The 25,464-nt window shown below is 37.4% G+C and overlaps 1 protein-coding gene across 3 annotated transcripts in view; it reads right to left on the bottom strand.

Annotated features, from left to right (window-relative positions):
- LOC149782769 (F-box only protein 31-like) overlaps positions 1-24,034 on the bottom strand; it is a 57,711-nt gene extending 33,677 nt beyond the window's left edge. Inside the window, exons 1-5 of one of the 3 annotated variants that reach the window (XM_089934264.1) lie at positions 23,825-24,034; positions 12,002-12,061; positions 8,498-8,574; positions 5,315-5,479; positions 4,707-4,799 (exon numbers count right to left, since the gene is read on the bottom strand). In XM_089934264.1, coding sequence (XP_089790390.1) covers positions 4,707-4,799; positions 5,315-5,479; positions 8,498-8,574; positions 12,002-12,061; positions 23,825-23,972 — 543 coding nt within the window. In that variant the 5' untranslated portion in view covers positions 23,973-24,034. The remainder of the gene's footprint in view (positions 1-4,706; positions 4,800-5,314; positions 5,480-8,497; positions 8,575-12,001; positions 12,062-23,824) is intronic. The other 2 variants (XM_089934263.1, XM_089934265.1) reach the window with 2 other exon arrangements.
- Between the last annotated feature and the right edge of the window lie 1,430 nt (positions 24,035-25,464).

The raw sequence follows: 25,464 nt of genomic DNA, 5'->3' as shown, positions 1-25,464 counted from the left end.
GCCGTTTTTTTTTACAATAACGATGATTGATATTTGGGGACGACCGGTTTCGGCGCTGAAGGAATCCACGGAAACGCTCGCCACCGATGACATAAAAAAACTAATCGAGGATGAAATCGCCGATACGTTGAATTTAACCAGTGTTGACCCAGGTGAAATAGTCGTATTTCAAGACCGCCAGGGTAAATTGAAATCCAGTAATGTGTCCCTGGATGATGTTTTAACACGACAGCGTGATGCCGCCGAGGACACTATCGCGTTGTATACCGGCGACGGACGACTCAAACCGGGTGAACATATATCGGCGGTAACATTAGTCAAAGACGGTTTTATAAGGTTGGATAGATCGGTGACCGAACTCGACGCGCAGGTGAAAAAATCTGCCACCGAGGTGAAAAAATCTATCACCGATATACAGCTCACTACCGCTAGTTTTTTCGGGACCCCGACGGTAACCGAACCGAATATTACAACAATAAGGAATACTATTTTGGATTTTGCAACGCTGTCGGGCCAGTTTTACACGTTGCGAAAAAATGTTAACAGGATCGATGACAACTTTGATAAATTCTTTGGTAAAAAAAATACCAAGCTGGATGAGATTACAACAACTATAAATGATATCACTGCGTATGGACAGGAAATAAAAACAATCAAAACTGATGTTGCAACAAACAAAAGGAGTGTAGACGCGCATGAACGGGAAATAGAAATAATCGGCGCTAATGTTGCAACGATCATAAATAATGTAGACTCGCATGGACGGAAAATAGAAACAATCAAAACTGATATTGTAGCGAACAAAAGGAATATAGACGCGCATACACAGGACATAATGACAATCAGAGCTGATATTGAAGCGAACAAAAAGGGTGTAGACGTGTATAGAGGGGAAATAGGAACGATCAAAACTGATGTTGCAACGAGCAAAAGAAATATAGACGTGTATGGACAGGAAATAAAAACAATCAAAACTGATGTTGCATCGAACAAAAGGAATATAGACGCGCATACAGGGAAAATAGAAACAATCGAACTTGATGTTGCAGCGAACAAAAGAAATATAGACGCGCATACAGGGGAAATAGAAACGATCAAAACTGATATTGTAGCGAATAAAAAAGGTATAGACGTGCATGAACAGAGAATAGGAACGATCAAAACTGATATTGTGGCGAACAAGAATAATATAGACGCGCATGAATGGAGAATAGAAACAGTCAAAACTGATGTTGCAGCGAACAAAAAAGATGTGGACGCGCATACACGGGAAATAGATACACTCATTACTAAGGTTGCAGCGAACAAAAAAGATGCGGACGCGCATACACGGGAAATAGATACACTCATTACTAAGGTTGCAGCGAACAAAAAAGATGTGGACGCGCATACACGGGAAATAGATACACTCATTACTAAGGTTGCAGCGAACAAAAAAAATGTGGACGCGCATATACAGGAAATAGATATACTCATTACTAGGGTTGCAGCGAACAAGAATAATATAGACGCGAATTTGCGGAGAATAGAAATAATCGGAACTGATGTTGAAGCGATTAAAGACGGACTACCGAGAGTAGCAGAGCAATTCGAAAAAATAAAAATTCCTCATGAGAACATCATCAACACAGTATACACAATTCGGCATGGATCATTCGATTGGACTCCTACACAGAATACAGTAAATACTACCGCAACTGTTAAGGGCATTTATCGATTGACACTGGTTTCAATGATGCAGTTTAATATATTATCGTCGAGTTCATCCGGGTTTAACAATACAATATCAACAATTATAGACAAGAACGCAACTGAACAGTTTACAATTTATGCCGTTGATGGAAATTTAGCCCGGGCAAACATCACATGGTATGTGGAATTTGTAGCGAATCTAAGTAATTAAAAACACTAGCTCTTTTAGAATAAAATGACCACCAGGGTAATTGAATCAGAGGTATCACCGACGTCACATCAATATCGATTCGATACCGCAAAAGAATTCTCCGCGAACTTAAAAACGCTTTCCGAACAATACCGTGCAAAAATAAAAAAATACCGTCGTAAAATAACCGCCATCGACGCGGTCGTGTACTCGGTGTCGGGTATAGTAGCTGGCACCGGTGTTATTTTATTCACGGTGACCACGATAGCCCCGATCGCTGTTCCAATCGCTGTCTCCGCGATGACAACAGTTGCTGAAGTCGCCAACGCAATCACTAGAAAGATATCATCGTGTTTTCAGAAAAAACTCAACGAGTATACAGTAAAACATCAAATAGTATCCGACGCATACTCGAAATTATCCGGGTTGATCTCATTATCGATTGATAATTTGTTCGTATCCGATGTTGAATTCTCCACGATGGTCCAGTTGTATAGCTCCGCGATGTCAAAAATCGAGGATTTTTAACTGGAAGCCGGAACCACCTGGTTGCTGAAATTAGACACTAAAGACAACAAATAATAATAATGTCGCTGAACCCCGAAGGGTTTCAGTTGCTTCAACGGATCGCGGAGAACACCACTCCGGTACAAACAAATATGATATCGATAACGTCAACGAAACCCGAATTCAGTGTGAACTTCCCGTCGCCGGTTCCAGTGAAGGAAATAGCGCTGGCAAAATTGCGAATATATCACAGTTGGCCTAATATTCGAGCGAACGCATTTAACGGACAACAACCTAATAACTCGCTGGTTTTTGCACGGACAAATAAACCCGATGGGACCCCAAACTGGGAGGAGGTTACAATACCAACTGGGTCATACCAAATAGAGCAAATCAATAAAGAATTTCAACGCAGGATAAAATCGATCACAGGAAAAGAATCAAAAATCGCTATTACGGTTCATGAACCGACGTTATCGTCGACGATTGAAATAAGCACACCGGGGTATATGGTTGATATTTATAACAGTTCAATAAGAACCATACTAGGATGGCCTAAGAATCCACCCGCGGACGCCCCCCCCCCCCCCCCATCAACTATCCTCAGATACGATAACGGAGATGGTGGTAGGCATATTGCTCCATACAACGTAAATATTGCATCGGTGATAGCGATTAATCTAGTGTGCGATGTTATCGAAGGGAGTTACCAGGTGGATACCAAGCAATCAAATCAAGCTCAACAGGGGTATATCCTTTATTCGTTTTCACCAACAGCCCCTCCGGGATTTTTGATCATTGAGAGTCCGATTAATCCGGTCTATATGCGATGCCATGATCGGTTTTTAGCGAGAATTAATTTTAGAATTACCGATCAGTCAAATAACCTAATTGACCTACAAGAGGAGGAGTTAGTGATCACTCTGTTTGTAAGATCATAGCAGCAGGGGGGGGGGGGGGGGCGATGACATCGACGCGGTCGTCGCTGTGTTTACCGGACGCTGACGACGCTGGGGATCGGCGCGCAGAAGGTATTAATTAAACCAAATGACGTCCGGACAATTGTCGATTTGGCCCCTCGACGATGACAACGACGACGACGTCGTTTTTTTTTTTACCAGGCGCTGACGACACCGGATCCGCTGAGTGCAGAAAGTACTAATTAAGCCAAATGACGTTTGGACAAAATGTCGGATTCGCCCCCCCCCCTGCTGCTACATCATGATCTATGTTGTTTGCAGTTGGTTTTTACTTATATACAAGCATATGTGGTATATATCTGGTGTTTAAAAAATACTTTATGACTCCTTTCTATTCACAATTTGATATGTATTTTAAAAGGAAATGTACTCCATTTGTTTTAAAGAAAACTTCATACATTTTAAACCTTAGCAACACATTTAGATATAACTGCTCTTAAATATGTTCTCCTTCTATTTGGATTTTGGTTATAGTTCATGAAAATCTGGATGGCCAAGTGGTCTAAGGTAACTGCCTTTACTGTCTAAGGTAATTGCCTTCACTGTCTAAGGCAATTGCCTTTACAGATCATGCATCTCACCTCTATGGGGGTTTGTAATAATAATAATAATAATAATAATAATGATAAATAATAAAGACTTTATTTAGAGAAGGCAACTCAGTTAGTTACAAAACTAATCTACCTTGAGGTCTTCTATCTGTTATGTACAACATATACAGTATATACAACATGATGTGAAGAATCTGGCTCGACACTAAATAACTAAGCAATTTTGAAATTCAAATTATCAAGCCTGGAACACATGCACAGGCATCTGTGAAAACATAAACATACATAAAACATAAAATATCATCCTGCATTGAAATATTCAACTCCAAAAAAGATACAAAATTACAGAAAAGCAGAAAGTATTTTTTGTACTACATGTAGAACTGTTTAACTTTCTAAAGCTTTTTGAGTCTGGTGCTTAGCCAGCATTGGTATGTGAGAAAACTTGCTGGTAGCTTCCCTTGGGTTGGTGGTTCTTCCTCCACCAAATATACTGGCCACTATGTATAAGCCTATCCTGTGCTGAAAAATGGCATTAAACCCATAACTACAACATAAAAATCTGCTTGAAACATTTGTTTCAATAAAAAATATGACTGGCACTTCGTCAGGATTTTGTATAAAAATAATTAACTGGAGGAAGGGTTCCAAGTGAATTAATGTAACACCATGGACTACATCACTGCTATATAAAGTTTCACATATTCAAATTGATGGAAAGTCTATCTAATATAAAAAAAATTCCAAACTTTTTGTGTGCATGGGGTTGTTTGAAGTCAGTGATACCTCATGGTCTTCTTCCAGTTCCTGATTATTTGTACCATGGCATATCAAGTTTGTAGTCAAAGTATGCCTCCCATCCATCTCTTCTTCCTGATCCTTAATAATAATAATAATAATATAAATAATAATAATAATAATAATAATAAAAGGTTACAATCCAAAGCTCAAAATAACACCATTGTCATGTCAAACAAATTATGTAATCCTATTTGTTCTTTATGATTTACCTCTGATTGACTAAGAAATAAATCCTTCTGACCTGTCCAGAATTCTAGAGTTTGGAGTAGTGGTGAGTGGTTCTATGTGTACCAAAGCAACAATTTTTTTCTGGGTGTAGAAACTATTACCGGTTTTCAGTGCTAAAGTAAATATACATATCTTTCTATATATCCAATGCTTAAAATATAATTCACGTAAATATGTACTAAACTTGCTTTTCAGACAAATTCACTCAATTTTATATCTGTAAAAATAACCTGTGATAGAGTACACTTGGGTAAGTATAAACGTTAAACTTTCAATTAAAACTGCTATCATAGTTTATATTTAAGAAAATCTTTCTTACATGTATTTAGAGATTTGTAAAATCAAGATATTTCTACTTAACATACAAATTTCACTTCATCCAGATGAGGTACTGAACCAGAATCTAGTAGACATTTTACAGAGACTTCTCCATTCTCCAGGGAAATGCTGAACCATGGGGCACTTTTCAGGGGTTCTTTTATGTGCTTAGCTGGAAAATATTCCTCTACTAAAATCTGTCCCAGCCAAAACTGCAATTAAGTGTAAGTCAAATATTTCATATAGGAACTTCTCTCAAAAGAGCAGACGGAATAGACACAAACCTAACTAGATCTGCCAGTAATTGCTTATGGAATACCCAACTATATGAAGCTAAACAAAAACTTAAATAGATCTGTCATTAAGTGAGTGCTCCTGGAAAACCTGACTCTCCAAAAGTACACTAAATCCTAACTTGATCTGTCAGCAAGTAAGTGCTTGTCAAACACCCTATTCTCTTAATGTACACTAAAACTGGATCTGTCATGAGTGCTAATGGAATAATTGTGTCTGAAAGTACACTAAAACTTTACTAGATCTGTCATGAGTATTAATGGAATACCTAACTCTGAAAGTACATGTACATTAAAACCTAACTGGATCTGTCATGAGTGTTAATCAAATACCTGATTATGAAAGTACACTAAAACCTAACTGGATCTGTCACGAGTGTTAACAGAATACCTGACTCAAAAAGTACACAAAAACTGGATCTGTTAGAATTATGTGCTCATGAAATGTTCCCCTCTAAAAGCACACTAAAACCTAACCTGATTGATCAGTAATCACTGTGTGATTTGGATTTATAATGTAGCTTTAACAATTTTTCAGTCATATGTCTGTAGTGTGGAAGTTTATAGTGACGTCTAGCACTGGGTCATCATGCCGCAGACACATAACATCATGTCCCACCCAGTCACATTATTCTGACACCAGACTGACCAGTCCTAACACTAACTTCTTAATGCTGAGAGCCTAGTGAGGCATCTGTTAGTACCATTTTTATGTCTTTATTATAACCTGGCCAGGGTTCGAACCCACAACCTCCTGCATCCGAGGTGGACACTCTAACCACTAAGGCCACCAGAGCGGTCATGGTCAGTAAACAAATATGTAAGAAAATAAATGGCTGTGGACGACACTAACACCATAAACTAGATATGTCAGTAAATAAATGGCTGTGGACTACACTAACACCATAAACTAGATATGTCAGTAAATAAATGGTTGTGGACGACACTAGCACCATAAACTAGATATGTCAGTAAATAAATGGCTGTGGACTACACTAACACCAAACTAGATATGTCAGTAAATAAATGGCTGTGGACGACACTAACACCATAAACTAGATATGTCAGCAAATAAATGGCTGTGGACGACACTAACGCCATAAACTAGATATGTCAGTAAATAAATGGCTGTGGACGACACTAACACCATAAACTAGATATGTCAGTAAATAAATGGCTGTGGACTACACTAACACCATAAACTAGATATGTCAGTAAATAAATGGCTGTGGACGACACTAACACCATGAACTAGATATGTCAGTAAATAAATGGCTGTGGACTACACTAACACCAGACTAGATATGTCAGTAAATAAATGGCTGTGGACGACACTAACACCATAAACTAGATATGTCAGCAAATAAATGGCTGTGGACGACACTAACACCATAAACTAGATATGTCAGTAAATAAATGGCTGTGGACGACACTAACACCATAAACTAGATATGTCAGTAAATAAATGGCTGTGGACGACACTAACACCATAAACTAGATATGTCAGTAAATAAATGGCTGTGGACTACACTAACACCAAACTAGATATGTCAGTAAATAAATGGCTGTGGACGATACTAACACCATAAACTAGATAGGTCAGTAAATAAATGGCTGTGGACGACACTAACACCATGAACTAGATATGTCAGCAAATAAATGGCTGTGGACGACACTAACACCATGAACTAGATATGTCAGTAAATAAATGGCTGTGGACGACACTAACACCATAAACTAGATATGTCAGCAAATGAGTAGTTATGGAATACCTCACTCTGAAAATAATGTCTTGATACAAATGCATACCAGACAAGCCTGTTATAACATTATGATTTACACAAGAAGAATTTGTACTACCAAATTCCGCCTCTGTGTTTCGTAAAACACCATTTTTAGTCATCTTTATAAAGTCAACAACAAAAAAAGAAGTGACTTTTCTTGACACCACAGTATATGCCTGTAAACTATATAAACAGTAAACAGTTGTGCTTATATGTTTATCAACGACTATCACCTAAGGGCAGTTTTATAAAGTTGATTGTCATAGAGGTGATTAAAACTAAGATGGTCAGATATAAACAACCACCATAATGCTTTATTTACTTAAATGACTGACAATAGCTGTGTTATGTCTCCTTTGTGGAAGAACCCATTAGGCTACTGGTAATTTGCATATTGAAAGTACATGAAGTGGAACATCCAATTTGTTTGAAGTAAAAGATGCATGCTGAAGAAACAAACTAAACTCTTCCTCGCCTTAAATCATCATGTTTAAGTAATCTTTACAAAAGATTACTGGGTAGTTCATGGTCAGTGAATGCCAATTTTTTTTTTTGTTTTACAGTAGATGGAATATCAGTGTGAAAGTGTGATTATTTTTTTTAGAGCAAAATATCAAAACCCAGCTGTGATTCAGGCAAGGATGAATCAATGGCAAAGAAATGTGAGCAAAGCCAAGCAAAACTAAAAGTTAGAACTCTAACTTGACAGAATTCAACTTTAGCACAGCAGAAAGATGGAGCGTTTTTATTTTTTGCACAAATAGTAAATATCATATCAAGATTAGTCAATCTGGGTATCAGACAATCTGTGTACCAGTCAATCTGGGTATCAGTCAATCTGGGTACCAGTCAATCTTGGTACCAGTCAATCTGGGTATCAGTCAATCTTGGTACCAGTCAATCTGGGTATCAGTCATCAATCTGGGTATCAGTCAATCTGGGTACCACTCAATCTGGGTAAAAGTCAATCTGGGAATCAGTCAATCTGGATATCAGTCAAATCTGGGTATCATTCAATCTGGCAATCAGTACAATACAGTCTCAGTTCAGTGCAACAATGAACTCAAAATTTAATGACACCTGTATCACCTTCAAAACTCCAATGAATTACTTCTAGGATTAACAGTAATTGTATGTTTAGAGAAATACTTGCCGTTACATTGAACAAGCCACCATAACAGTTCATTGTAGTTTTCCAAACACCCACCAGAGTGCCATATTTTACCAGCACTGCAAATGGAGACATTCAGAATTGAAATAAATTAGATTTGACGATAACATCCTTCTCGTTCAAGGGCTTAGTTACATTGAAGCATGTGAAAGGATTTAGCCACTGACAAAAAGTTTGGCAAATTTACTTTTGCTGACCGATAAGTATGATACACATTATGGATTTACATTCTGCATTTCCTAATTTTACAACGCTATTCTATTAATTCTATAAATAAATATTAATTGAAATAATAAAATAATTTAATGACTCTGCAAAAAAAAATATCATTACTGATAATAAAGTAGCCCATTTCATTGCAATACAACCAATATTGATTGAGAAATAATACTATTAATATTATTGAGACACAATACTATAATAATGATTGAGACAAATAATTATTAAAATTATTGAAACACAATACTATAATACCTGGTACTGACTGAGACATACTACTAATAATATTATTGAGACACAATACTATAATACTAATTGAGACATAATACTACTAATATTATTGAGACACAATACCATTAATTGATACATAATACTATAATACTGATTGAGACATAATACTATTAGAATTATTGAGATGCAATACCATTAACTGAGACACAATACTATCAATAGAGACATAATAATGTAAATGATGAGACACCAACCTTTACTAATACTAAGACATAATATCATTAACAATATAACAACACAATATCATAACAACACTGAGACAAAATACCATAACAATATTGAGACACAATACTATTAATAATACTAAGACACAATAATATGAATAATATAAGACATAATACCATTAACTTACTGAGACACAATACTTGAATACTGATTGAGATGTACAGTAAAACCTGTCTTGAGAGACCTCTGCTATGAGAGACCACCTGTTTTGAGAGACCAGGATCTCCATGCACAGGTTTATTGATTATATAGTGTTATTACCTGTTATGAGAGACCATCTGTCTTGAGAGACCAATATTTTTTGGCAGAAGAGGTGGTCTTTCAAGACAGGTTCTACTGTAATACCATTCATATTATTGAGACACAATACCATTAATATTTATTGAGATATAATATCAATATTATTAAGACAAATTACCATGAATATTTATTGAGATATAAACTATCAATATTTATTAATACAATACCAAAAATATTCACTGAGATACAATACATTTTTCTGAAAGTATAAACAGTGTTACAAATTACTTTTAGGACATCAGACTGTCCACATCATACTGTCTAGTAAGCAGTTCAGAGTGTTCCCCCCCAAAAAAAAATCAAGAATGATTACTGATAATCAGACTAGCTGTTCATTCAGAAAAGAAAGATTTTAAATGACCAGCTATACATTTTTATCATAACACTGTATAAAGTTACCTAATAGTTTGATAAAATGGATGATGTATTAATTGGATTATCATAGTATTAATCGATTATCGGCACCCATATGTAAAGAGCACAGTCCCTGATTTGCAGTCCATAATGTGGCACTTTGTTACACCACTCAAAATTTACTTTCCATAACAAAATCATATTCCATGTTTTTTCCAGTATTTTCCCTAGAAATGTTTCGCTTGGATTTCTTCCAGGATTTTCATGATCACAGAATCCATACACTTTTGTATAAAATGTTGGAACATGCATATGACAGGGGCATGGGAAAAATATTGTTGAAAAGAGACTAAATTAGTCAAGTTATGAATGAATTGACATAAAGATAAAACAAATGGAGCTATCAATCTCTATAAGTGACATAAATACTTGGACTTTTACTTATGTAAAAACATGCTGGTAATTACAAGTGACATAAATACATGGAAATTTACTTATTAAATAACAGGCCAGTAATTGCTGCTCATCTCCTGGAGTGGCTAAACAAGGACTTTTCCATAGACAATTGGCAACAGTATCACCTATCAGTTGAGTGGCTAAACATGGACTTTTCCATAGTCAATTGGCAACAGCATCACCTATCAATGGAGTGGCTAAACATGGACTTTTCCATAGGCAATTGGCAACAGCATCACCTATCAGTAGAGTGACTAAATGTGGACTTTTCCATAGGCGGCAACTGGCAACAGCATCAACTATCAGTGCAGTGATCTCAGATACTAGGACTATAGTAGACTGAACAGCAGAAATTCTAATCTGCTGTTGCATTACATGATAGCAGATCCAGGTCTACAAATTCTAATCTGCTGTGGCATTACATGATGACAGAATCAGGTCTACAAATTCTAATCTGCTGTGGCATTACATGATGACAGGTCTAGGTCTACAAATTCGAATCTGCTGTGACATTTCATAATGACAGATCCAGGTCAACAAATTCTGACCTGTTGGGACATTACAAGAGAGCAGATCAAGATCTACAAATTCTGATCTATTATGGCATTACATGATAATATAGTCAGGTCTACAAATTCTGATCTGCTGGTCTGGGGCATTACATAATAATATAGGCAGGTCTACAAATTCAAATCTGCTTTGGAATTACATGATAATATAGTCAGATCTACAAATTCTGATCTGCTGGGGCACTACATGATGGCAGGTCTGATCTGCTGGGACATTAGATAATGACAGATCCAGGTCAACAAATTCTGACCTGCTGGGACATTACAAGATAACAAATTCAGGTTTATAATGTCTACAAATGGCTATGTAATATATATGAGCAAACTATGCGTTACATAAAACTTTAAATGTTATGTAACGAGAACATCCCAGAATACTAACTGCATGCGGACATAAACACAAAACTTGATGTAAAGGGTAACCATACACATCCCTGCAACATTCATTCCAGTGGTTACAATTATAGGCCTACTGCTGGCCAGAAACTAATACTGCCAGTGATTACAATATGACTACTGCTGGCCAGAAATTAATACTTCCTGTGTTTACAATATGACTACAACTGGCCAGAAACTAATACTGCCTGTGCATACAATATGACTACTGCTGGCCAGAAACTGAAATACTGCCTGTGCTTACAATATGACTACTGCTGGCCAGAAACTAATACTGACAGTACTTACAATATGACTACTGCTGGCCATAAATTAATACTTCCTGTGTTTACAATATAACTACTACTGGCCATAAACTAATACTTCATGAGCTTACAATATGATTACTTTTGGCCAGAAACTAACACTGCCAGTGCTTACAATATGACTACTTCGGGCCAGAAATTAAGACTTCATGTGCTTACAATATGACTACTTCAGGAAAGAAATTAAGACTTCCAGTGCTTACAATATGACTACTTCAGGACAGAAATTAAGACTTCCTGTGCTTACAATATGACTACTTCGGGACAGAAATGAAGACTTCCTGTGCTTACAATATGACTACTTTGGGCCAGAAACTAAGACTTCCTGTGCTTACAATATAACTACTTCGGGACAGAAATTAAATGCTTACCTTTTGAATAAATTTCATAGTATGAAGCATTCCAACCTCCATTAGACTGCAGCTTGTATTCTGGTTGAAAAAAAGTTAACTAAATATTATGCATCCAGCTGGAAACATTAAATGATTAACTTGCCAAGTATATTAATTTTTAAAAAATTGCACAAAATCTGGATTTATCCTTCACTGTCCATAAAATTCCAGGCAAAAGACAGTAAGATTTACATGCCTAACAAAATCGTCCACTTGTCTGAGCAGATAGTGTCTTCACCAGTTGTAAACTGATGTATACAAAATATTTATCCATATGCTGTTAATTTTTATATATAATTTTTTTGGGGCTACCAACATACCATTTAAATTATGTACATCATGCTGTACAACAAGTGAAAATTCCCTATGGAGACATGTACTGACCACCTACACAAATATTCTTTGGGAAAGTTCTGTTCTACAGATAATCTACTTGAATATTCTATGAGAAAGTTTTGTTGTACAGGCTATCTACATTAAGACCGTCTAACTGCATATTCTTTGAGAAAGTTCTGTTGTACAGGCTATCTACATTAGGACCATCTACTTGAATATTCTTTGAGAAAGTTCTGTTGTAGAGACACACAATGAAAAATATCATTACCACTGATATATTCAAGAACCTACAACTATATATCAAAAGGATTTTTTTATTTAAGAAAGTCTTTGATACTCAAATTTTTTTGAAAGGCTTCAAAAACTGCAAAATCTGCCAACTACGTACTCACTTAAAGGTCAAGTCCAGCTGCAAAGTGCAAAGACCCAGACCTACTGTCACATACTACACCAACAGGTCTGGGTCTATGCAGTTTGTTAGTAGCAATCGGAAGAACAAACAATATAGCTTGTGATCTGCCAGGTATTACATCAACAATATCTGCCATTATATCCACAATGTTATTGCATCTGCATTATCTTTTACTATACCTGTATTATCTGTTATTACATCAACACTATCTGTCATTATATCCACACTATCATTCCATCCACATTATCTGTTATTATATCCACATTATCTCTTATTAAGTGTAAATAGCATCGTAAGAAATGAAGTAATGTGAAAGGTATCCAAGAATCTCAGTTTAAAGTAGATATTTATAACGTTTGGAGAAACTGAGGATACTTGTATAGTACCTATCAATATTATCTGTTATTAAATCCATACCATCTTTTATTACATCCACACTTCAATCAGTTATTACATCCACACCGTCTGTTAATATATCCACACTATCTGTTATTACATCTGCACTATACAATATTACATCCACACTGTTATAAAATACACACTATATGTTATACCAAACACTTTATTTGTTATTAAGTGTAAATATCATCATCAGAACTTAAGTAATATGAAAGATACCCAAGAATCTCAATGTCAGGTAGATATCTAGAATGTCTGGAGAAAATGAGGCCACTTTTTTCAGTACCTATCAACGCCTCCTTTCAGTGACATATTGCTAGATTATTTAGCAGAGTAACTATCAATCCATTTTGGGGTGCCCTGAGCGGCCAAGGGGTCTAAGCACTCTCCGTTAGAGATCACTGCCATCTCACCTGTCTGCATGGGTTTGAGTCTCGGATTCGGACAATGTGGATATGTGAGAAAGCTTGCCAGTAACTTCTCAATGGTCGGTGGTTCTTTCCGGGAATTTCCCGGGTTCTTCCTCCATCATTAATACTGGCTGCCATTAACAACAACAGCAACATCAATCCATTTTGTTCAGTGACACTTTGTTGGATTACATGTACCAGTACTAAGTAAAGTACCTATCTTTTCAGTGACATTTTCTTGGATTTTGTAATTAAGTAATTTATGTCTGAAAAAAAAACTTTTTGGTATTGGCTATGTTGATTTGATTCTGAGATCATAAAGGCAGACATTGCTGCCTCAGCACATTACAACCTATAACTTTATATATTTCCTCAAGATTTAATCCGTAATGAATTAAACAACTGCCCTGTCATAGAATGTGTATTCAATAAAAAACAAACTCAATTTAAAAGTCAGTAATTTTTAATTTTTCTGTGCCTTCTGTCACTGCACTGATTATTTAAACTCAAAACAAAAGTGGTGAATGATATTCAAGCAGCAGAGGGACTGAGCCCACCAACCTTAAAGTCAAATAGGACCATCTATCAAAAACATTTCCGATAGAAGGTCTTATTTCGCAAAATAAACCCTTCCAGCCAGAAACTATGATGACTAAATCCTCTCTTCTGGCCGGAGGGGTTATTTCGACAGCGGCGAATAACTCGCTATAAAAAATAGTTTCTTCACGGGGTGACATCGACGAAACACTTTGTGGCGTAGTCCCTCTGCTGCTAATCATTTTAGGATTTTTAGTTAAAAAATGTATCTAACCCAACTCGGTATTGTGTCCGAGAATCATGTAAATTTATCGTCACAAACCCGTGTGGTTTTCGTTGAGCATGACTAAAGAAATTTCTCAATTTATTGATGTCCATGTCACCACTGCACCAGGTTTGGTGAATATTTCTCAGCGTGTGTGCGTCAACTCCGTTAAACACCGCAAGAACGTTACAATTATCTCTGATCACTTTTGGAATTTGTGTATACCGTTGAGTCACATAAATGACATCAGTGTTTTTATGACGCCCACGGGAAAATATTCTCGCAGGGTTTGTTTGTTTATCCAGCATGACATCATTGTACACTACTAGATTATTAATTGATCCATCGATGTCATCAATGCCGGGTGCATCATTTATGTCAGTTATGAATTCAACTACGTTTTCGTCGGTCTCAGAAATGCTTGCATTTCCAATGATTGTTTTTGCACTCTCGTTAAAATCTTTTAGCACTTTATAACATCGCTGATCGTCCACTGACGGGGCTATCAAATATAATTTATCCCACTTCATCCACTTCATGATTAAATTAAGTAACAGCTGTGTTTTACCCGACCCAGATGGGCCTATGATAATCATTCGAACAGAATTTGGTAGCACTGAGTTATGCTTCATTGGCTCTCGTCACTTTGTCATGGAAAAGTCAGTGATTTCCATTAGATATATCATAAAATAATATGGATTTATATTGTGTGAAATGCCGAGCACGTACCCCAACTACGGATACGACAACAATTACAACAAAAAATAATCGACAAGCGCTTACAGGCAAGTGTGAACGATGTGGCACAAAAAAATTTAGATTTATTTAAAAAAAAGCGGAGGTGATATCGCAGCCAAGTTAACAGCGCTGCCAGGAGCTCCGTGGGCTAAATACCCAGGAGAAAAACATCTTCCAGGATATAATTACTGTGGTCCAGGAACCCGACTTGATATCAGACTTGATGCTCAGGATCAACCAAAATCCGGCGAGTATCCGATAAACGCTATCGATGCAGCGTGCCATGCTCATGATGTAACTTACCGAAGCAAGGATTTGCAACAGCGCTATCTCGCGGACGTGAAATTAATTCATGCGTTAAGTGCCATCCCTGATAAATCTTTCAAGGAAAGGTTAGCATCCTGGTTGATAAAAACTGCAATGAAGGGTAAATTAGCGTTAGGTACTGGTATATAATGGAGTCGATTTATTATTCCCCAAGCGGATACTGGAGAGGTAACGCGGCAATTAGTAAACTCGCTGAAGCAGCAAAAGTTACGGCGGTTACTGCCAAAAATTGGTTATCCCAACAGGCAATATGGCAAATTTATCTACCGCGCCCTAAACAAATTCACTTTGCGCATTTCGATGTTAGTGTGCCAAATGAGGTTCATCAAGCTGATATATTATTTCTGCCACATGATACTATCCGAAGACGCACATACAAGTACGCGTTAACCATAGTTGATGTTGCCAGTAGATACAAAGATGCGGAACCGTTAACAACTAAAACGGCATCTGAGGTTGCTTCTGCGTTTGAAAGAATTTATCGGCGAGGACCTACACCACAAGGTGGTCTACGATGGCCACATCTGCTACAAGTTGATCCTGGCAAAGAATTCCAAGGTGCGGTATCATCGTTGATGAAACAACATAACGTCACCATATGACGAGGACACACTGAAATTCACCGTGATCAGGCAATTGTTGAGCGATTCAATCGAACACTTGCTGAGCGGTTATTTGGATATCAATACGCGAAGGAATTTATTCAAGATACGAGATCGCGCGAATGGGTTGCAAGATTACCAAGTGTGATAACTGCGCTAAATAATGAAATAACTCGAACAACCAACATGAAACCTTCCATCGCGATCACGAAAAAAATTATACCCGTACGACGTGATTCTTCAGCGCAGCCGATACTGGGTAATGTTACTGTAAGATATTTATATGAACCAGGCGAACTTGAAGGTGGTAAACGAAGAGCGACTGATCCCATCTGGAGTGTTACCACACATAGCATATCCACCGTGACAAGATCCACTGGCAGACCAGCAATCTACAGGTTGGATTCAACTGCTCCTCAACGCGGATTCACCCGTGAGCAACTTCAGGTAATTCCCGAGGACACACAATTGCCGCCAAAATCACTGAAGTGACTTAACTAGCGCTGGCACCCCGACGTCGATTACATTCAAGACAGGTCAACATGACATTATCATGTGTATGACCGCGACTGTTATCTTTTCTGTCTACGGTAAATTGTCTTGAATTTTTATTCGAATACTGCCATAGCATTATACAATTACAGCTCGCGCAGTGATTATTCTGTTGTTGTTTCAGCGCAACGACGAAGTCAACATCAAGATCAAAATCGCGATTATTTGTTTTGTCACTCTGTTTGTAACCGGCGAGTTTTTTTCTTATTACATCACCATCGGTGATGCTGTTGTTTTCATCGCTATCAGCGTTTGATTTAAAATCCGAAGGATTTTCCAGGACAATTCTTCGCAGCTGAGATATTCTTCTGACTCTGGACACCGCCAAGTAGACCAAGTTTGACCATTCGATTCGATCATCAATGATCCAGACAGTTGTATCTGAAATAGTCAGTCCTTGAGAACAATGAATGGTCATTGCGTATCCTAGCGTCCACGGGGATTTATTCATCGCTAGTGCATCTTTGACAGCATCGATGTCAACTAGCACAATATCATTCAATACTAAATTCTGTTTCTCTGTCCCTGACGCAGTCAGGCGCCCTGGAATATCAACATCTATATTTTGTAACCGCGTATCAGTTGGTCTATAACATAACGGCGTTGGCAGCATTGGAAACTTTTCTTGTTGTAACCGAAATAGCTGTTGTTGAAGTGTGTCTCTGACTATCTTTCTACTTGCCACTATCAAATCGTCTGGTTTCCACATGCGTAAAAAGTCACTCATCGAAATTTCAGGAATCATCTCGCGCATGATTTCACATTGAATTTTATTCGGTTGTAGCCTGATTAGTGTTTTAAATTCTTTCAGCGTTGCATCAAGTGCTCGGTAATCATCAGACACTTCTTCGTGATAATCAACAAAATTCCTCAGCCAATCATGCGGAGATGCGCCGACAAACGGAGGTGGTTGACCGTGATCGCCGCACATAATCACTGCGGTATTTTTCGTTAGCAGCCAATCAAGAAATGTTTTTAACGTTTCCAGCGGCACCGTACATATCTCATCCCAAATTATTATATCATTGATATATTTTGTTCCCATTCGATCTGGCGTCCACGTACCGCCGCTGTATTTGAAAAAGCTGTGATAAGTACAAGAATTGATTCCTCGCTGTTTCATCTCTCTGGCAAGTCTGTGTGTAGGTGTTAGCACAATCATATCTGAATTCCGAAATAATTCAATCGCTCGAGTTGTTTTACCAGACCCGCCCGGCCCGTTCAAATAAACAGTTTTATGTCTGGTGATTGGATCATCCACAGACGGTGCGAAAGATATTTCTGGCATTGTTGATTTATAATAATCGTCCTCGATTGCAACATCAGCGGATTCACAATACTCGTGCAACATCTCGGCTTTTATTCTCCACGAACCCCATTCATCTCCGCCGCAGAATTTCATTATATCGGTCAGTGATTCTGAATATTTCTTGTCGATGTAAAATGAATCCGTGGCAACTCTGACTGCCATACCAGTATAGTAACGGACAGGAAATCGATTTACCATTGATAACAAATTTATAGAAACATAAGCCAGCATTGAAGATCTCAAATGCGTGTATTGAGGCGATTCTCCGTCGATATAACTTACAATTGTGCCCAACTTTTTCCCGTCGGACAAGAACACATCCTCCCTGTTACAAAATATGTCTCTGGCAACCGCGTCGGCGATTATAAAATCCAATTCAGCTTCATCGATAATCAACCGCGAGTGATGCATTTTATGATCAAATGCTGCACCCTGAGTAAATTTACCGATTATTCTTCGTCCAAGATCTTTCGCTGTGATTTCACTGTTTTTGAGCCTAATCTTGAGAATTTCAGGAGCTCCTTCGCGGATAGCATCAATAGGAGTTTCTGGACGTGCTTGTGTCCATTCTTCGATAACTTCATCGAGAGTTACACGTTCTGGTGTTGGTAACTAAACTGATGTCTGCGGTCGATAACATATGATTGCTTCGCTGACAGTCAACGATACCAGTATGCCGCTGTCAAGCATGTATCGCAATAACACTATTGGTACCCAGCGCTTTTCGACGAAGTGTCTGCCAAACCAAACATAACAGCACGGATGAAGTCCCGCAGCAAATTCAAACGAAGTCACACGAGCAAATCCTGTCAGGTCAGCGTCGGGTAAAATGCCGTTTACGGCGACTCGTGTCATCGAGTTCGTGGGGTGTCCAAACCGCGCAAAGTATTCGCGGCACTCGCCGTTCCCGAGAAAGCTTCCTGGGTAGCAGGCAATCATATCCACGGAAATCATGTCCCGGTAGTCATACCGGGTATTCCACAACCCGCCATGACCATACTCGACACAACTTAACTGTATATCTGAAAGAAACTGACTTCGGGTTGGTCTCCACGAATTTCTTTCTCTGGCGGCGTGAGCGGCAACACTTGGAACTGTAAAACAATTAACCAATAACTGCTCATCGCTAGCATTTCTCATATACGTTTTTGCGAGTTTTTCATTTGTTGGTGCAACGATTCTGTTCTGTATAATTCTCCGTTGGGTCTCACAAATTGATCATAGTCGCCATCTTCGGAGCTCCTAAATAACCACACCGACACAGGGTCGGTTTTACTCAGCGCGTAAATAACCTCGTATATGTTTCCACGATAAAACTTGACAACACGGTCTCGTGGAAATATTGTAACCGCATCAGTCCACGCGTGCGAATTATGATCAATAATTTCAATCGGTGTTCCTGACTTTTTATAATGCTTCGAACTGTATAATATTTCCCCGGTTAGTGTTTTTACTGTTATTGAGTATTTTAATTTACTTGATAGCGCAGCAACATCATTTATTGTTGCCCCGGTATTCTTAACCGATTCACCCCAGGCTGTTATTTTTTCACGTCGCAGGTCGGTTAAACCGTTTCCTCGTTTTGTGTTTTTAAAATGTTTCATTACTCGCTCGGCTACACAATTCAGCGTAGAAATGCGAGCATTTCCAGAAATGCTTGCGTTTCCAATTCGCATCGGAGCGAGTTTATCAATTTTTGTTTTTTTTTACAGGATATATTCCATAAATGACTGCGGTTACAGGATACGCTCGAGCGTAATATGGTATATCAATCCCGGTGAGCATTCCTGGTTTACAGCCACTGCTTAACAGAGCGGTCTTTCCGTTAGCAAGAACAGGGTCGAGTTTGTCACGGATAATCCACGTATCGTCGTCGACGTTGACAATAAATTTTATTCTGAAAAAATATTTCTTGTCGCGTTGATGAATATAATCAATAATTGTTTATGCTCGGGCATCAGTCATTGTAGCATCGATGATGTCCTCGTCGCGGATAATTTTAAATGTCGTCCATACATGAGATGCGCCGTCGTCGCGTAATTCTTTCTTACCCTCGTTGATAATATCGAACAGATCAGTTAGATGCCGTCGTCGTGAATCGGGGTTTAGCCTGTCAAGATCGAATCTCCCAACGCCAACTGCGGTTAGCCTAGAAAACTCCTCCATTGTTATATTTAAGACAAATATTTAAATAAGAAAATATTATATATACAATGAACAACTGCAGATGGTTAAAAGTTGGATCTGTAACAGTCTGTGGTAAGCCCTGTAGGAAGGAATTCTGCGGTGAACATATAAAGAGCATCAAACGAGGAAGTACAGGACCTATTCGCTGTCTGCTATGTGGCATTGGTGTCAGGGGTAAAACACAATTATGTGCGGGGTGCGGGGGGAAACGATACCGTGAACTCAAGCGATATTACAATAAAAAAAATAATGGAGACGCGCTAAAATCCGAAAGTGATTATATAACTAGGTTTTCAGACAAATTATAAATTAGACAAATATATTATTATATAAATGAGCCAAGAATTTGTCTCACATCCCACAATCAAGAATTATGAAGCATCACGACAGGGAATAGTCAGACACTGTAGGTTGAAAAAACCAGTTGGTGTTGTTGATAATGCTGGTTATCTTAGATTTACTGTTGGGAGAAAGAAGTATCTTAATCACAAGTTCGTGTTCGAGTGTTTCCGCGGAGAGATCAAAAAAAGTCTTGTAATTGATCATATTGATGGACAGAAACTTAATAATTTATCCAATTTGAGAGCTGTGACGCAGAGCGAAAATTGCAAGGCTGGTAATACTGGTCATGGTAATAAGATCGCCAGGAGAGTTATATCTATAAATTTAGATACAAATGAAGAAATAATATTTCAATCGATATATACAGCTGGCAAGTATTTTTGTATTTGTGCGGCTTCAGTACAAAAAGTTGCAGAAAATATTACCAAATCCGCGTTGTCAAAAAGATATAATAATCAGAAAATTATATTTCGTTATTGTTAGGTAATTTACTGTAATCGAGAGAATTTTCCAACGGAGATAACTCTGCAGTGACTGTGTGAAAATCCGAAGGATTTTTCAAGTCAATGATATAATTATTTCCCCCTTGACTTTGTCAAGGATGTTACCAGCGCGCTATAACACTTTACAGGTGCGAGCAGACGATTTTCTGCACAAGGAAGTAAATAACTCCCCTTGTTTTTCCCCTTGACAAGTCAAGGTGACAGCACAAGAATGATTTTATCCCTTTGATTTTATCAGGTAAACGCGTATTTATCTTTTTTTTCACAGACAATATCGCTATTTTATTACACTTGTTCGGGTTTATGGTTCATCTGTAGTTTCCACACGATAATATTTAAGAATATACGTTTTAAACAAATCACGCTGAGCTATTTCTGGACTTTCAAGTATCAGTCGGTTTATATACAATATCGTCCTAATACTATATTGGGGTTTCGAAACCCAACGAAGTTGCACACGTTCTCCGTTATCGCCCCGTTTCGGGGTAACCTTTTACCCGGAAACAGGATTGATTTCAAGGGTACGTGTGCAACTTGTTGGATGTAGAATTATAACCCCGCATTGTGTTTGTACCGTCTTAGGATAAGTTATGTGTTTGTGCCGTCTTAGGATAAGTTATATGTTTGTACCGTCCTAAGATAAGTTATATATACAATTGTAAAATACAACTGCTGTAAATAGCTTCTACTGCTGTAAATACAACTGCTGCTGTAAATAGCTTCTACTGTAAATACTATATGTTTGTGCCGTCCCTAGTTGTTTTACCTGTTCGTTATAAGCTTCTCTTACTTCTTCAAGGAGACCTCTGTATTCTAAATCATCGTCTCTGGCTTGTTTTTTGTTTTTATATATGTGATATATCCATTTAATAAAATTATCATCATTCACGGTTTCAAAACCGGGTCTTAATATACTAGGTTTATTAAACATACCAATTAATATTTTTCTGGGCAGTTCTTCTCTTGGAGTATTTCTGATATCTTCAACAAACCCTTCTCTAAATTTTGCAATCAGTCCAGTATTTTCCGCTATTGGTTTGGACGTGAGTTCAGCACGAATTTCCCCAATACCTTCAAGTATTTCTCCGACGGCGGATGGAGGTTGAGTTGTTGGATCTCGTAAAATCTTTTTTATTTGTTTGGTTCTTCTAGCAATTTTTTCAGCCCGCGCAGCAGTTTGTTTTATCGTTGGAAGAATACCTTTTTTTCGTTGTTCTTCTTGTTCTCGCAGCCTCCGCTGTCGCTCCGCAACATCCGCCACCTCTTCAAAAGTCTTGGGTTCTCCCAGTAAAGCTCGCTCAGTGGTCACCGCAGCCTTTTCAGTGGCTGTTGTAACGGGTTTAAATAATTCTTCTACACCTGTTGCAAATTCAACTTGTGCTTGCTGCCGTGCTTGTAATTTTTCTCTGACACTATCTCGCACAGGAAGAAATTTTTTTATTGCTTCTAGTCGCTCTCGAGCTAGTCTAGCGGAATGTGATTCTCCAATGTTGGCCATTATTGTTAACCCGAATTTTTAATTCACAACAGAAATCCTAAAATGATTAGCAGCAGAGGGACTACGCCACAAAGTGTTTCGTCGACGTCACCCCGTGAAGAAACTATTTTTTATAGCGAGTTATTCGCCGCTGTCGAAATAACCCCTCCGGCCAGAAGAGAGGATTTAGTCATCATAGTTTCTGGCTGGAAGGGTTTATTTTGCGAAATAAGACCTTCTATCGGAAATGTTTTTGATAGATGGTCCTATTTGACTTTAAGGTTGGTGGGCTCAGTCCCTCTGCTGCTATTCATGCATCAAAAAAGTAGCAAACATGATCAATTCACAATGAAATAAAATAAAAATAAATTCTAATATTTTTATTTTATGATGGAAATATATACAGAAATATCCTAAATAAAAGGACCATACATTTCTACTCAAATACGATGTGTGAATGTCAATGTCAAAAGAAAAAAATCACATTTAGCAAGCCAGCATTAGTAATGATGCTTTTTAAAAGTGTATGCATTTCTTCTCAGTACCATGTCAAGAAATACGTAAGTAAAAATAACACCTCAAGTTATTCTTTAAATGTTTAATTGCCTAGATCTCCATAAACAGGTTTTCTATTCGAGTGAAATATTTTGCTTTTTCACATCTTATAAACATACTTTTAATATAAAACTTCCAATTGGACAGGATTGTTTCTGTAAACTTTACTGCAGAGTCAAGCATTTTAATATGATAACTATTTATTTTATAAATATTTGTACTGTCTGTGAGGGCAAAAGACAACTGAATGAAAAATCGCTGGCAGAAATTATTATCTATAACTTAATGCTTCAGCATACAGAATAGGCCAAGATTTGTTTTGTAACTTAATAATTCAGTATATGGAATAGGCCAAGATTTGTTTTGTAACTTAATACTTCAGTATATGGAATAGGCCAAGATTTGTTTTGTAACTTAATACTTCAGTATATGGAATAGGCCAAGATTTGTTTTGTAACTTAATAATTCAGTATATGGAATAGGTCAAGATTTGTTTTGTAACTTAATACTTCAGTATATGGAATAGGCCAAGATTTGTTTTGTAACTTAATACATCTGCACATCGAACAGGCCACGAATCTTTTGTAACTTAATACTTCAGTATATAGAATAGGCCAAGATTTGTTTTGTAACTTAATACTTCAGTATATGGCATAGGCCAAGATTGTTTTCTAACTTAATACTTCAGTATATGGAATAGGCCAAGATTTGTTTTGTAACTTAATACTTCAGTATATGGAATAGGCCAAAGATTTATTTTGTAACTTAATACTTCAGTATATGGAATAGGCCAAAGATTTGTTTTGTAACTTAATGTTTCAGTATATGGAATAGGCCAACAGTCTTTGTACCTTTTCTGCATCTCCATTGCCAGAGAGGACCCTGCATTGCCAAATCACGAAGAAAGTTACATGTCTGACACAATCTGGCTAGATCTTGGCCCTGCAGGTACGACAACACAGCTGTCAACAGTTCCAGGGGAAGATCCAAAATATGCATCAGCTCGGATGCTACCGGTATGTTAAAATCGGAAAAACGAAACTACGTTATTACAGACGGTGCAACAGTGAAAAATGCACACAGTATCATATATCAAAGGTTCACAAATTTTGACATGCGGACTACGAGCTCAATTCAGGCGGTCGAGGAAAGGTTGGGGACCTTAACTTATATATATATATATATATATATATATATATATATATATATATATATATAAGGAAAGACTGCACAAATTTAAAATATGAGTTGTGTGCTTTTATTTGAAGAACACAAAATGTTACATATTATTAAGTTTTATATGCAGCGCTATTGTCTGAAGCGGTTTACAATAGTTAGCTAATGGTACGGTCAAGGAAAGATAATTTAGTGGTCCACCGAGACCCTTATCAGTCTTGAGTGATCTGCCGAGTCCCTTCAAGTGGTCCGCGCAAAATAGATTGTGAACTATTACCAAGTGTTATTACACGCCATTCCTTCATTATTATTATTTTTTTTTCATTCTTTCTTCCAGTATGTATGCACGTTAGGATTTCCTATTAAATCTGTACCATCATTTTCAGTTATGATTGTAAACATTATACGTGTTGATATGGAACTTAATGGTGAAGAAATTGAATACTCCTAGTCTAGGGGAAAGAACTTTTCAAAAAAAGCCAACACGACCTTTAATGAATTATGTACCTAATTTCCACGGCCATATACTATATACGTGTATAGATATAATTCATGAAAAACATTGCATTTAAGATGAATAACTAAAATTAGAATGTTATTGGTCAAATTATTTGATTTTATGAATTAGTATTAGCATAGTGTTATTTACAGTTGTGAAATGTCTTTTCTATCTAAATGTTAGTTTGTAAAGCACGACAGCGTGTGTTGTTTGTAAATAATGACAGCGTGTGTTGTTTGTAAAGCATGACAGCGCGTGTTGGAAATAATGAAAGACAGATTTAACAGAGAAGACTTTTGCCTACATTTGTAATTTTGCTGAATTTAAGTACAATAGAATTTGAAAGAAGAAAAATTGATATTTTTGTGGCATAAAACGAACTAGATCTATTAGTAACGCTCTGCATCATCGCCGCTAAGCATTCGCCTTGTCATGGTCTATTAATATTATACAAACCCAAGTCAGCAGGACAGGGAGGGAGCCATAATTCCTACACATGATGTCATTGAACGATAAAAATCAAAACTACACCAAGTTCTTATCAATATATAAGCGCTGGATACATTTTATTAAATTCCAAAAATCGATAGGAAAGTTATGTTGCAGAAACCAAATTTGGAGGATGGAAAATCAAGGGCCATAACTCTTCTAAATGACGTTGTCGAATGCTAGGAATCGAACTAATGCAAGATCTCAGTAGTATAACCCTAAGTAGTATAGTATGGCATGTTGGTTCGATTGGGGAAGCCTATGGTAAAAAGGTGGAATATACCCCAAATTGGAAAGGAACATTAAACTGCCATCTTTGTGGATTCG

This window comes from Sinohyriopsis cumingii, chromosome 15 (genome assembly GCF_028554795.1).
Source record: "Sinohyriopsis cumingii isolate HCF-2022 chromosome 15, ASM2855479v2, whole genome shotgun sequence".
In the NCBI taxonomy this organism is placed as follows: domain Eukaryota; kingdom Metazoa; phylum Mollusca; class Bivalvia; order Unionida; family Unionidae; genus Sinohyriopsis; species Sinohyriopsis cumingii.
The sequence above is the reverse complement of the archived record's forward strand: the minus strand, read 5'-3'. Positions and strand labels throughout refer to the sequence as shown.